At 34.4% G+C, this 17,241-nt stretch overlaps 1 protein-coding gene across 3 annotated transcripts in view; it reads right to left on the reverse strand.

The window, feature by feature from the left end:
* Positions 1 to 17,241, reverse strand: part of LOC136974209 (ras-related protein Rab-35-like) — an 81,787-nt gene that overhangs the window by 22,350 nt on the left and 42,196 nt on the right. For all 3 annotated transcript variants that reach the window (XM_067269033.1, XM_067269032.1, XM_067269031.1), the window contains exons 4-5: positions 5,853 to 5,976; positions 2,471 to 2,595 (exon numbers count right to left, since the gene is read on the reverse strand). In XM_067269033.1, the coding sequence (XP_067125134.1) occupies positions 2,471 to 2,595; positions 5,853 to 5,976 (249 nt within the window). The remainder of the gene's footprint in view (positions 1 to 2,470; positions 2,596 to 5,852; positions 5,977 to 17,241) is intronic.

Genomic DNA, 17,241 nt, shown 5'->3' on the forward strand with positions numbered 1-17,241 from the left:
TTAAGATAGCCATCTGTTTTCTCAATTCAAAATTCATTACACAGCAAATGTGCTTTGAATTGAAAAGATTGACACAAATTTGGAAAGATATTAAAGCCTATTCTCCCACATTACTGCTTATATTTTTATAATAATACAATAATTAAGTATTTCTGGATAGCTCTTATTCATTCTCTTAACATTATTGTACATTTTTTTAACTGATAAATTATCTGAGCAATATATAGTCTCCTACACTAAAGACACTACTGTTTTTAATAAATTAATTCATCCATTATTAAAATGTTCTTTTTGATTTAGAACACAAATACAGAATTTAATTTTGCTTCCATTTTGATTATTTTAATTTCAATTGCAACATGTCAACATACAGCAATAACAAACTATACCAGAACTTTTCTGTGAAAAGAAGCCAGAATAAATAAATAAAAAATATTTTTAAAACACACAAATTATAGTTAATGATAGCTATGTTTTAACATGTAAATGTAATGATACAATGAGACAGGGTACATGTACAGTGAGCTGTTTTAAGGAAAAACAAAAGATCATCATCATTCAGCATAATTATAATGAACATCTTAAATGAAACACATACAATGATCCTTTCTGGAATTTCAGTACGGCATCACAATTACAAATGTAATGCTGGGCTGTAATTATTATTTTTTCTCTAATACTGATTTTTCTTTTTTAATATTCCTCTTTGAATTAATTCTCTTCATCATTCCATTTACTACTTGCACGTTTTTACTGTCTGTTTCATATGGTAAATTGTTGTAGTACAGACTTGCTTATTACTATTTTGCTTAAAATTAAATCTGATAAAATTGGCTGTACTTGCAAGCTGCACTTCTCTCGCATTCACTTTGGCATACCTTCTCTCTCCACAACTACATTTGCTTCAATTAAGTCACTGTTTAACATTAGCCAGCTGTTAACATTCTGTATAGTGAAGAAGATTGACATTGGGAGCTGTAAAAGCATTCCTGAAGAATGACTAAACTATACAGATCATAAAAATATTTTTCTTTCATTAATGGCAAGAAAATGGCAAGGAAAAATTATTATACCAATAAAATAACTTTGAACAATCTGAATAATCTAATATAAATTGTGTACAAAAAATAACAGATGATAATTTCTTTTCCAAAATGCTTATCATCCATTCCTTTGAGTAAAATATATTATGCAATAATCTAAAACATTGATTCCCTAAGTGGTTCTAAGGGGTGGTAAATACATTTAGGGGAGAAAAATAAACAAGGGGTGGCAGGGGCATTGGAGGCAGGACTAAACGATGACCAGGCGAGTCACTGACAACCATTTTCTTTTCTTTGTTAAAATGGATAAGCAGAAAAATTGCATTTAATTATTACTAAATGTTGACAACAATCTATGGTAAAGACACAAAATGCAAGATTTGTAGAAGAGTTTTTCTAAGAATATTTCCAAGCCTTTCTCACAAAACAAAAACATGGGTTATTAAGATGTTGGATAAAGTTTACGGAAGCAGCTCAAAAAAGTTTGGGAATCACTGACCTAACTTTGAAGCATTTATTTGCAATGACAACTAATTAAGAAACTGTAAACAATATCATAAAATGCCATTGTTACAAAGAACTATAAAAAAATCGTTTTCTTGTAGCTAGAGGCCAGTTTCCACACTTCCACATCAACTCAATCATATTTAGAATAATTGTAAGAAATCTAATTCGTTGTTAATAATACTAATATAAGATGATTGAAAAGAATTAAAATTTGCAAAGAAAAGTTGATATTTGAAGATTAAAAGCAGGTCATAAAATTATGAGTAGTAGAACAACAAATAATTGTAATTTGCTTCCTAGTCAGTGTTTTGAAAACATTATATGTATAGTTAAAAAACCATAAATTTGCCAATCCTTCTACAGATTTGTTTTCGACAAAAGTTTTCAACAATTATGAAATTAATTAGAGCATTCAGAAAGGCACATAACTTCCTAGCAAAGATTAAATAGATTTTTGCAAATGAAAAACTGAATCAATTTGTTTTGAGAAATTTTTTGGGAAAAAAATTTCATAAAAATTTCCAAAACATCTTTTGTATTAATATTAAATTCTCATAGTTTAATTCATTAATTCAAATATAAGATGAGTTCTGGGAATAAATCAGAAATTCAAAGTATTTTAGGATATAAAGAAACTTAAATATTTTTCAAAATAATCAACCAAGTGTAAATACACTTCCTATAATTCTGGAAAAATTAAAAGATTTAAACAATTCACAATTTCAGTTGATGCAGTTATTCAAATTACTTAAATTTTTATTTTGTAGCTTTATTTTAAAATTTATTGAAACAAAAAATTCAAATTATAATCCTTAACTTATACAACATTTACAGATTGACTTATTCAAATAGAAAAAGAAAAAAATCTGAATTAATTTTGAATAAATTCTTTACATAAACATATAAATAATTGTTCAAACCTAAAATCCTATTGACTACATCACAGTTTTGTTCTATTTCATGTAACCATCTCTTCACATTAGCAAATGATTCTCCATTGCAAACATCATAAACAACAATTACACCATGAGTTCCTCTGTAATATCTGAAATATAAGATATCTGTTTTTATACATTTCAAAATTTCTTATCTTTCCATTAGTTCTATTATTATTTACATTATATGATTTATATACATAATAATTAACAGTTCACTAAAAAAACCAATCTGTACAGACTAAGCTTTTATTTTTCCACAAATGCTTACATTGATTATGTAACATTATATATTAATGTTACTAATCAAGCAGTGATATATGTGATGGTATGTTAAATATGAATTAAGAAAAATACTAATATCAGTGCACCACAAATTCAAGCAGCCCCCTATATCATACCAGCCAACTCCTTTCAGTTGCCCAGATACGTAAATTCGCTATTGCTGCTCCTATCTGCAGGGTGTATTTGAACCCTTTGTCACCCTCACTTATACACAAAGAATTGAGTCAGGTTGTTACAGTGGTACACAACGCTGGTTATACAACATCCAAGTTCAAGTATGTTGATAATCTTGTTCGCAGCTCTCTTTTCCCACCAACTGCTTTGAGATCCGATGACAAAAAGAAGAGTCGGGTGTTTGCTCAACCATCCATTCCATATTTGGGGCCATTAAGCATTGTAATGTATGCACTTTTAAGGGATATGGCATTGCACTTCCTATAAAACTGCAAATTTCCTTGCACAGATTGTTATGTAATGATAGGAATAGTTTTATCTTTTTGGAGAAGTTAGGAGGGATCTACAAGACACAAATGGGTACAAAAAAATTTTATATCAGACCACAACTAGAAAATTGGCTTGCCGTTTTCAAGAGCATCAAGACAATATCAGAAATTGCAGAACTTCTACCAAACTCGTATTAGAGGTTCTGCAATTAGAGACACTTTATAAAATGGGTACAATGTATTATGAACTGATGCCACCCTATTTCAATGGTACTCAGATTGCAGGATCATTTTTATATGGGAGTCACTTTACATAACACTTAGTTTGTATAACAAAACTACACTCAACCTTCCAAAAATATGGAAAATGTTATACATGAAGTTAGCGCAATAATTTTCATTTGAGTTGATTCTGAATTATACATTTTTCACACACCCCCTTTTTATTTCTATTTTATTTATTGTTATTATTATTAATGTTTTTTCAATATATTCATGCATCTAATGAAATATGTTTAAAATTTGCCATTGGAACACATTAACATATATTTTAAATTGTAAGGTTCCATTAAGATTTCATTATTCTATACCTGAAGAAGACAATCTGTAGTTTGTTGAAAGTACTTGTAGTAACATTTCAAGTAAAAAATATCAATAATAACAATCTGTGTTGAATTTAATCTATATTGATTTTGTTCCTTAGCTGCTAAATATTTCAGCAAAAATCAAAAAAACATCTCAGATTATCACTCAGTCATCCAAACACAACTGTGTACAGCAGCAAAATAGCTTTATTAAACTGAAAACTTTAAAAAACTAAAGTTTTCAGTTTAATAAACCTTTTTTGGTGCTATACAAGGCTGTTTATGGATGAGTAAATGATTTGTTACTGAAGCAGTTATTTTATAAATTACAAATTATATTTTAAATTTATACAGTCGAGTCCACATAAGCCGACATCCCAAAAGGAAGTGGAAATGTGTCGAGTTATCTGATGTGACGACTAAAGCAAAGTCGGGAAAAAACCACAAAACTACAATTAATAAAATACAGTAGTGCATTATACAGTAGTATAGGCTTACAATACATTGTATCCTCCATTTACAATTACTCTGTAGATGAAAAACTGAAAAATTCGTTTAGTGTTGTTTGTTTTGAGCACTTAACCGTCTCGACTTTCTATTTCGACCATCACGAATGCCTTGAAACATCATCTTCGCAATTGTCAATTGTTGGCAAGTAATGTCTAAGGATTCTTAATGCCTCTAGCGTGAGAAAATGCAAAATTGGATTCTGGTGTGACACTGATGTAGATTGTATATTTTCTTTTTGTTTATCCGTTATTATTTTATACATAAAAATACATAAAATGTTAAGGCATTTTTATTCATATGCATATATATATTAATAATATTGATACATTATTGTATTATTAAATATATTAATTATATACTAATAAATAAATCGTTTCCCCCTCCTGAAAAAAATGAGTTTGCACCACACGTGCGGAGTGAATTAATTTTTTCAGGAGGGGTGATGACTTATCGGAGTGTGGGACAGCAAAAGTATGTCGACTTATCCAGTGGTGACGAGTTAAACGGTGTTGAGTAAACCGGAGTTTTTTAACATTAATGCCTATGTAAGTTGGCCAGGACCACAGAAAACCGACTACTTAACCGATGGTGTCGAGTTATCCGGGTGTTGACTTATGCGGAGTCAGACTGTATATATTTGTCTGTAGGCTCTTTCTAACTTCCTTTACTTTATATATAACATATAATGGTTGTCTAAAGTTTGTGATCAATACTTTTCTTAATACTTTGCTGCATTATTGTATTATTTGTATGCCTTCACATAATAATGCCTTTGTATCTACTGTAAATGCATATTTACTGTATAATTGTATGACATAATTCTTTATTCAATAATTACAAACAACACTAAAATAAAAGCAAAGAAATGCTACCACACTTGCCAGACAACAGAAATCTCATTTGAAATTTATAACAATATAATAAGTAAAATATCAATTACAAAAATCATATCAAAAATATAAAATTAGTAATTATTATATAATTTTTTTGAACATGATTTTACACTATGTTTTTTTCCATAGAAACTTTCTTCAGAATTGTAATCAATGACTCTTGAACCAGGGGAGATCCAGGTTCAAGGTCAGAATTTTGGAAATTTTTCAAGGGTGTCTAACCTGGACATTTACCATTACTTTTTTGTACTCATCACAAGTTTGGCCAGGCCCATTGTGGACCTAGCCAAACTCATGATGCATATGAAAAATAAGCACTCTTAGTCCCTGTAGGGCAGAAAAAGTTAAAAAATAATCAAAAATCAAAAACTTTGTCTAAAATTTCTGATTTATTTTATCAAAGTTCATTTATATTTACAGAATGTAAATGTTGGCTTAATTCACAGGCTAAAAACTTTCTGAAGTCTGAAGAATCATTCACTGGAATTTACTAAACTGTAAGGTTGTCTTCAATTGAATAATTATTGTTTGATCAATCCATTATACTATTGTAATGTTTCTATTTTATGTTCTTTTACTATGTAATAGAACACAAAGTAAAAAATACATCTTTTAATTTTAAGAAAAACATTCAATGTTTCTAATGACTTACGTAGAAGTTATAGTTCGAAATCTTTCTTGCCCGGCGGTATCCCAAATTTGTAATTTTACTCTTTCTCCATCTATCTGTACTGTGCGTATCTTAAAATCGACACCTATCGTTGTAATGTAATTACCTGTTTAAAAAAATAAACGGCATTAAATTTTTATTTGAACAATATATTGTGATTACATATAAGACCAATAAAATTTGAAGGACATTTCATTTGAAATTTTATATATGAAGGAATGTTCTTATAATAACAAATTGCTAATTTTTGAATTATTAGAAGAATTTATAACTTTAAAACAAATAAATTGATTTATTAGCTTTGTATTTATTGCTATTTTGAGATTAATTTTAGTTAAAAGTTCCTCATTATGTGTTGCCAGTATATCTAATTATGTTTAAAGCTATGAGACACACATTTAATATGTCACAAACATAATAAGATAATTATTTTTTACAAAAATAAATGTAAGACACCTTCTTACCAGATTAATTCAGATTCTCTATCCTATAGTGAGTAAAAATTAGACCAAACCCATTCATCAATATTAAAATAATATGCTAATAATAAAATTTTTAATATTTATTTATTTGTAATTTAATCAGTTGATTTCTCACATTGTTTATCTTAATAGATATAACTTGAATTTTGTCCAGCTTACAATTTAGTCTAAAGATGCTTTTCTTGAATAATAAAAGCATACATTTTACATTAATTTTTGAATTATTTAAATTGCGATGTCCAACCCGCGACCCGCAAGTGGCACACTTAATGTTTTTGTGCATTCTTTTTAAAACAGTAATTATCTGACAATGAAATTTGATTTGTTGTCAGATTTGTGTAGATTTTTATTACAGTGAAATATCACATGTACGATTAAATACATTAATATGATGTATAACACCTTACCACATACAATCAGAAATTAAAACAGTATTAAATATTTTTTAACAGTTTCAAATGTATTACATGTAATATACATGTAGGTATAGTACATACTGTACACACAGTAATACCTTGGTTTTCGTTGACTTTGGTCGTCGTTGGTTTTGGTTTTCGTCGATTGTTTTCACGAAAAATTTGCCTCAGTTTTCTTTGATTGCCTTGAATTTCATTGGCATGCTCAAATGACCTGGCTGCTAATTTTGCGAAAACAAAGGATGATCCATGCTTTTTCCAGTGCAGTGTGGCGTTATTTCTCATTGTGTGAACATTAGGATTCTTTCATTTATGTATGTGAAAATTTATATATCTGTATACCTGTAAATTTACCTGTCTTTATTCCCGGTAGTGCCCAAAGCGGAACCGGGATATGTACTAAAATTGGTACCTAATAAACTTAAAATGAATGAATGAATGACTGTGTGAACATTAGGCTCCAAGGCTGGTAATCAGGTGGGATGCAGCTTCATTGTCTATCAGAATGATATTGAGATATTCCAATGTAGGATGAGGCTGTTTGGCGGCTGCTTGGTCTTTCAGTCTGAGCTGCTTGCCATCAAGCTGGCCATCGACTGGTGCTCCACAAATTACTACAATGTAAACATTGCTCTCCACTCTGATATCTCCCTCCTCAGTCATTCATGTTTATTGACTGTAAAATAATTTACAATTCCCTGTACCTGCCAGAGGCACAACCAGGGAGAAAATGTACAATTGAAGTAGTTTACAATAAGTACATGGATGAATACAGATGCAACAGAGTGGAAAACATAAAGTGGAGAGTGGACACAGTCCAAAAGCTCACGCGACAAAGTTTGCCCGCATATACAATAGTAGTAACATGGATATCCGCACACTAATCTCGCGTGTAGTTCAAAGTATCAGGAATCCCACAGTTTGACTAAATACAAGGCATCCACAAGTTGGGAGCGACGCGAAAGACAGTGTAAGTGTTGTATGGCATCTGCCATCGCAACCGAACAGGGTCAGAAATCAGAATTCCAAGAACAGAGCAGCAAAGAAACAACAGAAACACACGCAAGCATGAGAGAGACCTCAAGCTGCGTATTCCGTTCTAGCCATAGCCTGGGTTACGATCTTTAAATAAATGGGGCAGTGCTTGTCCATTGTGTTATGATCTACGCTGTCTCTGTGCTCTCTTGTACAGTTAGCACATATGGGTGGAACTTCTTTATGATCACAATTTCTGAAGAGATGGTCTCTGCCACAATGACTGCAAACACGTTCGCTTGATGGGCAGCTATTCGCGTGATGTCCATACCCAAGGCACCGAAAACATTGATTTGTGGGTACAAAATCATAAACACGACATCTCGTCCATTCTACGTTAACAGCGCCCTTGTTTAAAAGTATAGTTCTAAGCCTCGGGGAAATTTCAACAACCCATGTTAAATAATTGGGATCTTTATGCTTTATAGAAAAGCGCACTACGAATTCCTTCATAAATTCTATCTGGTTTTTACAACTGTCGGATAAGTAAGCGTTTTGCTCAAGGATCGCCATGGGGAGCTCGTCCTTCTCGATTGCTATCGGGACAGACGTAATCTTAATGAGTGGGCGCCGTTTATGTGGTACTTTTGAAGTTAACCCCGGGACCCTGTTCACAAAACCTTCCAAGTATTCCCTGTCTCCTTTGTCAATCAAATCTACCGCCACACCTCCCCTACCAATCTTCCGAACACGCGTGACCGCTATACCGAGGTTATGTGGTTTGATATTCCCAGTAAGGAGCGCCCGGGTTTTAGCAGAATCATCATCATTGTCTTCGTTATACACTAACAGTGTGTGTGTCTCTACCTGAGGCTTATGCACAGGTTGGGGGGATTGCAAGTTTCGCTTTAAAATGTCACTAAAACTAGCCTTAGTTGCTATATTCTCTATAGCTTGATTAGAAGAAAGCCCTTTGCTAAGTTTGTTAACTTGTTCTTTTATTTCAGAAATAGCAGCATAGGACTTCTCCTCTTGAGAAGCAGAGATCTCTAAAATGTCTTCTTTAGTAGCCAAAGCGGTCAATTTACGTTCAAGCGCTGTGAGAAGAAAATTAGCTTTCATTGTATCAACAGCCATTTCAATGACCTTAGTGAATAGCTTTGTTAGTTGTCTAACCGATTCTTTAGGACCCAGTTTTTTATTTTTGGCACAGAAACCTTTCAACTCCTCTAACACCTTTTGTGAAGCACTAACAAATTCGTCAATTTTTTCGGAAGTCATAACAGTAAAATACTCTAACCAAAATACTAGATACTTTAATTAAAAACAGCAAATTGTATGAATCAATGGTATGCACGTAGTGAAATGCCGTAAACGGTTATTAAAGATAAACAACATGACCCGGAAGCTAACCAACAGCGGACGGCGCTGACCTGTCTCGGCCGTTAGACGTTATAAAATAAAAAAATAAAATAACGGTTCGGTTGCTAGGAAGAAATAGTCGATGATAAAATTTTAAAACTACGATAACTTATAAACTAACAACAGTAAATTGACATAACTCCACAGGAAACTTGCTGAAAGGAGCCCGAAGCCGATTGGGTCGTCGAAATGCAAAATCCCTTATGATTAGGCCCGCGATGGCCCGCCGATTGCCGCATCAAAAATAGGCATTTCCTCCGGATTGAGTGGGCCAAAGTTCACCAAATTTTGAAATCGTACTCACTTCCTCGTCGGGGGTCCAGCGCTGTCTGTGGTCCGGAAAACCGATCCCTCGAAGTCCGGAAAGTCGATCCAAATCTCGGGATCTTCAGGTGGTCCTATCTCCAAAAATTCCGGTCCGATCGAGACGAAATCGACGTCAACAGGGTCAGGGTGACTAGTTGTTTGCAGACTCACACAAAAATCCGCTGTAAAGAGGAATTTTCCCACAAATAACACGAATAATCCACGAGCACGATCTTCTAGCAGCCACACAACCAACGGGTCAGTCCACTCTCTCCCTCCTCAGTCATAGGAACAAGCACCCCATTGCTAGGAAAATCCAGGAGGCTGTCAAAAAGTCGGATAACTCCATCTGTATTAATTGGGTCCGGGCCCACCAAGGAAACATCGGCAACGAAAGGGCCAACGCCCTTGCTAAATCTTCTGCCACTGATGATACACTTCTTATTGAATACAACAAGCTAAACTTACAGACCATCAAAAAACTTTTATGGAATGATCTACTCGCCAGCTGGCAGCAAGACTGGGACCTAGCCCAAAACATTACTTATCAATTCTTCCCGGACATCTCGGCAATTTACTCCTACAAGTGGATTACCCAGAATTTTCAGCTCACTCAGTTCTTATCAAACCATGGCCGATTTAATGCCTACCTAAGACGTTTTGTCAACCCTCAAAATAGTGGCATCTGCCCTACTTGTAACACCCAGGATGGCAGCCTGCACTGCACAATGCTGGAGCCTGAGAGGGCACTTCTCCATATCCTGTTAAACCACAAGCAAGGCCACTGGCCTCAGGACCACTATGAATTCTTAAACGACTTAATTAATGATAAAGAAACTTACGACCAATTCATTCTCCTCATCAATCAATACAATAAGAGGACAAATGTCCCCACGCGCAACTCTCCTTCAAACTAGCCATCATCTTTCCTACTTATTGTTCACTGTGTAATTACTGTAATCTATTATCGTTGTCTCTATTTCACTATACTTGGGTATATTTCTTTGTATGGCATACAGTATTATTCATTGTACTAGTGTTATCCTGTCATTGTATATTTTGGTAACTCTGCAAACATCACTATGTTCATTTTCTGCCAAGGTTTGGCACTCCTTTGTATATATGTACATTAACTTAATTGTATCTCTTTATACTGTATTCCTATATTGTCCCATTATTCTGTAAATCCTATCCAACATGTACATCATTGTATCCTCTGCAATTATGCCTATTCTGTATAGTAACCAAAGTTTCCTCACATTTTGTACACATTACTAATTATGTATACTTGATCTTTTGTAATAATTTCTGTATTTCTGTTCAAGCTATGCCTAGCGGTGCTGGACATGCATTCTTTTCATGCATTAATAAAATAATTGATTGATTGATTGTGTAAAGTTTTTGCCATCAGCGTGGTCATTACCTGGTTCGACCGCCATTTTAACAACAAAAGAATAAGCATTACCACCAACAGCGCCTCAGCCCTGGTCTCTCTTCAGACTAAGAACCTCCACCCAATCGTATACAACATTCAGCAAACCATCAACAACTCAACCTGCCAATTTTTCTTTAACTGGACTAGAGCACATCAGGGTCTCCAGGGCAAAAAGAGGGCAGATGCCCTTGCCAAAGCTGCATCTACTGACCAGAACCTCCCTACTGCCTATAAAAAGATCAACTTATGTACAGTCAAGAATATTCTATGGCAGGACCTAATTGCCACTTGGCAGGAGGACATAACACTATTACTCATGACTTTGTTCCCGACATCAGTGAATTCCTGACTTATGATTGGTACACTCCTAGCCACATGACCACCAATGTTCACGAACCATAGTAGGTTCTTTGCCTACCTGACTAGATTTAAGAACAATAGCAACTCCGAGTGCTCGATCTGTAGCACCATGGATGGTCCAAACATTACATTCTCAACTGTCCCATGTTGGATCTGGAGCACCTTTACCTGAGAACAGTCACCGAGAAGCATGGCTATAACTGGCCTATACAAGACCTCAACTGTTTTCTTCGGCACAGAGTGCCTAACACACCTAATCACTATGTATTTTAAACGGACTGACGTACCAGCCTTCACTTAGTGACAATTCACCTCCTCTTGTTTTGCTCAATTATGTAAATACGCACGCTTGGCATAAATGCAGCTCTCTGCATCTTTGCATTTGTACATGTACACGATTTACTTTCTTGCTTTACTATGTATTTTCTTTGCATTTTGTTTCTGTATTTCTTTTTGTTTTCAAATTATACCATGTAACTACTATTGTAATCAATATTGTTTTGTATTTTATTCCTCTGTATGTCTAACAACCTGGTTATGTTTTTCGGCACCAGCTATGTACTGTACTTCTAGTATGTTACAAATAAAATAACTGAACTGAACTGTGTGAACATTACCCCACAACGGCTCCGTTCCCTGAACACTGGGAGTTTGGTTGTGGGTTCGCACTTCGCCAGGGCGGGTTGGTCATGTGAAGTTTTTCGGGTTTTCTCCACGTCTGTAACACCTGAATAGGGGCCAGTTACCCTTAAATAGATTTTCCAGAAGGCATTATTTCCCTTGATATGACCATCATAAATGCATACAACATGACAATTACATCACACTTTACCATGGGGCGATATAGGCTAGAAGCTCACGCTAGCTAGCTTCTACAAGACAGAACATTACCCCGCATGTCTAGCCAAACAATTCCATTGCTTTCATCTTAATGCTAATTAGTCTTTTATGTTAATTTCTTATTGCTTTTAGTATTTAATGCTGAAAACAAACTTCACCCGTGACTACCGGTACATATAAAGTCTAATCCAGATACTTCAACCTTTAAATTTCCGGTACAAACGACGAAAATTAACAGAAAAAACTAACGTTTTCGAATCTCCATCGAGATCTTCTTCAGGTTCGTTAATGGAATGTCATGAGAATAGAACTCTTTTGAAGTTCAAGAAATCGAACATCTCCAGCGTGCGATGACGATGCAAAATATAAGATTGATTTAATAGACCTGAGTCTACTATCGTAACGTCGCAAAATATCAATGCAGGAAATAAAAACATGTCTACCATCATGGATTGACCTCCGAGATGTATCGCCACGCATACGATAAGACGTTGCTGTCTTTGTAATTAATGCATTTCCCCAATTTGGTAGCTCTGTAAATCTCCAGGGTCTCCAATGCCCTAATGTGGTCCGTTTTGAACGACTTCTTAATGAGGGTGGCATTATCGAAGTCCGCTCTTACATCGGGGTCCGTGGCGTACGTCGACAGGGCGGTGGTGTGCCTTTTTTTGGCAACGTCATTCTTATGCTCAGAAACCCTTTTTTGGAGGGATCTCTTGGTAGAACCAATATATACTAGGTCCCTTTGGAACCTGTGGTCTCTTAACGGGATACTATAAACGCCCGGTGCCCTTAAAATGCTCGGTTTGTCCTTGGCGTTTCTGAGAAGCGAATAGATAGATGGCGTTCTCGTGTACGCTAACTTGGTGCTCTTCCTTAGCGCTATTTCCCTGTACAAGGAATGGAGGTCTTTGTTGTATAGTACAACCGTGTGCTGGTCGGGGCTCGAGTTAGACTCACTCCGCCCTGCGGAGGTGTGATGCGCTGTGTTTGTATTACAACAATTACGAGCTAAACTGCGGATAAGGCTACTTCTGTATCCATGGCTAGTGGCGATGTCTTCAATGTGTTTTAGCTCTGCGATCGTGTCTTCCCTTTTATTATGGGTGAATGCCCTATTTACTAACGCCCTGAACGCCGCAATTTTATAAGGGTATTTCCTTGTACAGGGAAATAGCGCTAAGGAAGAGCACCAAGTTAGCGTACACGAGAACGCCATCTATCTATTCGCTTCTCAGAAACGCCAAGGACAAACCGAGCATTTTAAGGGCACCGGGCGTTTATAGTATCCCGTTAAGAGACCACAGGTTCCAAAGGGACCTAGTATATATTGGTTCTACCAAGAGATCCCTCCAAAAAAGGGTTTCTGAGCATAAGAATGACGTTGCCAAAAAAAGGCACACCACTGCCCTCTCGACGTACGCCACGGACCCCGATGTAAGAGCGGACTTCGATAATGCCACCCTCATTAAGAAGTCGTTCAAAACGGACCACATTAGGGCATTGGAGACCCTGGAGATTTACAGAGCTACCAAATTGGGGAAATGCATTAATTACAAAGACAGCAACGTTTTATCGTATGCGTGGCGATACATCTCGGAGGTCAATCCATGATGGTAGACATGTTTTTATTTCCTGCATTGATATTTTGCGACGTTACGATAGTAGACTCAGGTCTATTAAATCAATCTTATATTTTGCATCGTCATCGCACGCTGGAGATGTTCGATTTCTTGAACTTCAAAAGAGTTCTATTCTCATGACATTCCATTAACGAACCTGAAGAAGATCTCGATGGAGATTCGAAAACATTAGTTTTTTCTGTGCAAGTTATTTGATTATAGTCGGCCACCAAGAGGCGCTTCATGTAACAGTTATGTTCTGTAGGTCATTTCAAAATCAGATAATCTTTAGTTACTGGTTTTTTTTTCTTTGACCTGGCAGCCATTTCTAATAAAGTTATTCTGTTTAGCTATCTCTGATAATTAAGTCATGGAAAATGCTTTAAAAAATTTTGGAAATTGAGAGAAGAAATTTGAAGTTTTATAAATGAAAAGGATCAGAATGTTCCTAAATTATATGATAGACAGTGGTTTTCAAATTTATGTTTCCTTACTAATATCACAATGAAATTAAACAAACTTAATAAGCAGCTTCAAGGTGAAAACAAATTGATCACAGACTATTATCAAAATATAAAAGCATTCATAGCAAAACTCAAACTTTATGAAAGTTAGTTAAAATCAAAAACTACAATTCATTATCCAAAATTACATAAATTTAATAGTGACAAAAATACATTTTTCTAAATACGCACAAGAAATTACTAATTTACTAAGAGAATTTCAAGAAAGATTTTCATATTTAAAAATTTATGAGAATATATTTAATATTTTCTTATGTCCATTTGACATTGTTGTGGAACAAGCCCCAACAAATTTGCAGATAGATTTAATAGACCTCCATTCATTTTCTGTATTGAAATATATGTTTGAGGCCAATAACAAAGTTCAGTTTTTACAAAATACATCTGTAATGATACATTCCCTAACCCAAAAAATGCAACGAGCATTACAGCTGAATGGGAATCACCTATCTTTGTGAATCTTTTTTCTCAAAATTGAAGATTGTTAAATGTAAAAGTCGTAATAGACTGACCAATAAAAATTTAAAAACCAATTATGTTATATAACATCAAAAATACCTCTTGACATAAAAAAATTAAGTGATAAAACTGAAAAGCAAGTTTCACATTAAAATACATAGAAAATACTGTATAATTGTATATATTTTGTTGTAAATAAATATGTACAGCCCACAATGTATTTTTATTTTTGGTATTGTCTCAGTAAACAATTTCGGTTGGACAACACTAATTTAGATAATATTAATCTCTCTCTCAAACCATTACAATAAAACTATACTATTAATGAGTGTAAGCATTGTTTAAAAATTGTTTGTATTCAAGTCAAATACATGTTCTGGAATTTCTACCCAATGAAATCAAAGTAATAACAATGAAAATATTGTTTATATTTTTGTGTTTAAATCGTTAAATCTTCATAATTTTGTAATGCTAAACTGTTTTTTTTTTTTAAATTTGTTATGGCCTATCACCAAACTTTAAATACAAAATGATTTAAACTTGATTTTAAGATAATTTTAGTTGTTTAATGACATATTTATTCTACGATACACAGATTAAAACAATTATCCAGAAGGTCAATGATTCCAAATGGTGTGACAGAAAAAGTTAGAAGAAAGGTTGAGGTTGAACATAGTATTAAGAAAAACTATGAAAATAATAATGACGATGACAATGGGGGAAGAAAAAAAGAGGAGAGTAACAAAGAGAATGACTGATTTAGATGATAACATGAATGTTTACAAGATGCTGTTCAGGCAAGTAAGAAAGTGCAAAGGGAGGCTGATTTTTGTAAAGTGTAATACAATTTTTGACATACTGAGGAACAACAAAGATAGATTTGAGAGAATACAACAATCTAGGTGTATGTGATAAAGACAGAAAGGGGTAAAAGGGAAAAAGAGTTATGGTATGTAGGGTCTATGAGAAGAAATTTAAGGGAGAGAATAGGTGAGCTTAGGAAAAATGTAATTAATAGTAGTTTAAACACAAGCCTGACACAAGAGACACTAGATAAAGAAGTAAGAATAGTATTGTGAATGTATGTCTCTTTAATCCGAATAAATAAATCCGGTAGACTTCCTCACAGCTATCAGGTTAGGTACTCCTTTATTGAAATTTACAAATGCATTTCGGGCTTATGTAGCGTTTAAGCCCCTCCTCAGTGTAATGCTACAGATATTAAAAATAACAAAAAACTTAGTTAATTTACAAAAACGTGCGTGTAGACGATCTTTACAGACACAGAAAATTTCTTGACATACCTTTGAAGGCAGAGGAGTGCCTTTCAAATTTTCAAAATACAAATATGGGTGTGTGTCGGGTGACAATAGTGCAAAGTGAAATTGACACGTAATTGACAAAAGTACAGAATTCTAGTAAAAATCTGGCAAACACATGGGTAATTGTCAGGTGATAACAGTTTAAAGTTTACAGACCAAATTGACGTTACAAACCATAAAGATACACTTTTTTTTTTCTTTTTTCTTAAACAAAAAAAAAACAAAAAAATTATAATGGTAGTGTCGTATGCAGTTTACAAATGTAATACTGGGGATAATAAAAATAAAACTTTATGTATGTATTGTTTTTTTATAACTGTTAAATAAATTACTTATATCATGTAAAAACTGTTGCTTTAATTAAAGTTATTCCAAACATTTTTTAAAAGGATATACCATGTTTAAATATTAAAAAAAAAATACCTTTTATTGTATAATTATATATCGGTAAATATCATGTTGGTACGTATCCCATACGTTGTACAAAATTATTAATTATGTATACTGTAATCTAATAACCTACAACAATATTACTGTTAATATAACACTGTTATTTTTAATAAAAAAAATAAATAATTAACATAAAATAAAAAAGAAAAAAAATGTATCCCTATGGTTTGTAACATCAATTTGGTCTGTAAACTTTAAACTGTTATCGCCTGACAATTACCCATGTGTTTGCCAGACTTGTGGTTTTCGCGAAAGCGAAAACGCACAAGCCTACGCCTGCGCTCAGACCTATTTTGGATAAGGCTAGAGCCCCTACGAAGTTGCTAGAAACCGAGTTGCACCGCATATTGGCCAGACATCTCCAAGATTATCCCTTAACAGTGAAGAACTCCAGAGAGTTGGTCGATGAATTGAAGCGTACACAGGTTACAGAGAGCACTCACGTCACGGTATTGGATTTTCAAGCTCTATATCCATCCATCAAACTCCAACCTTGCTTTTGCGCCCTTAGGGACGTCCTACTAACCAAGTATAGCCTACCAGCACACCGCAAACACGTACTTGAGCTCACACACCTGGTGTGCTACAATTCGCTGTTTAGGTTCGACAACGCCACGTATTTACAGAAAAGGGGGGTTCCCATGGGGAGCCCAATTTCGGGCGACCTGTGTGAGTTGGTTTTACAGCAGTTAGAGAGGGATGTCATTCACAGGTTTACACACGATATTATTCTATATCGTAGGTATGTGGATGACGTG

This window comes from Centruroides vittatus, unplaced genomic scaffold, assembly GCF_030686945.1.
Source record: "Centruroides vittatus isolate TY-2023 unplaced genomic scaffold, ASM3068694v2 contig_345, whole genome shotgun sequence".
NCBI classification, from domain to species: domain Eukaryota; kingdom Metazoa; phylum Arthropoda; class Arachnida; order Scorpiones; family Buthidae; genus Centruroides; species Centruroides vittatus.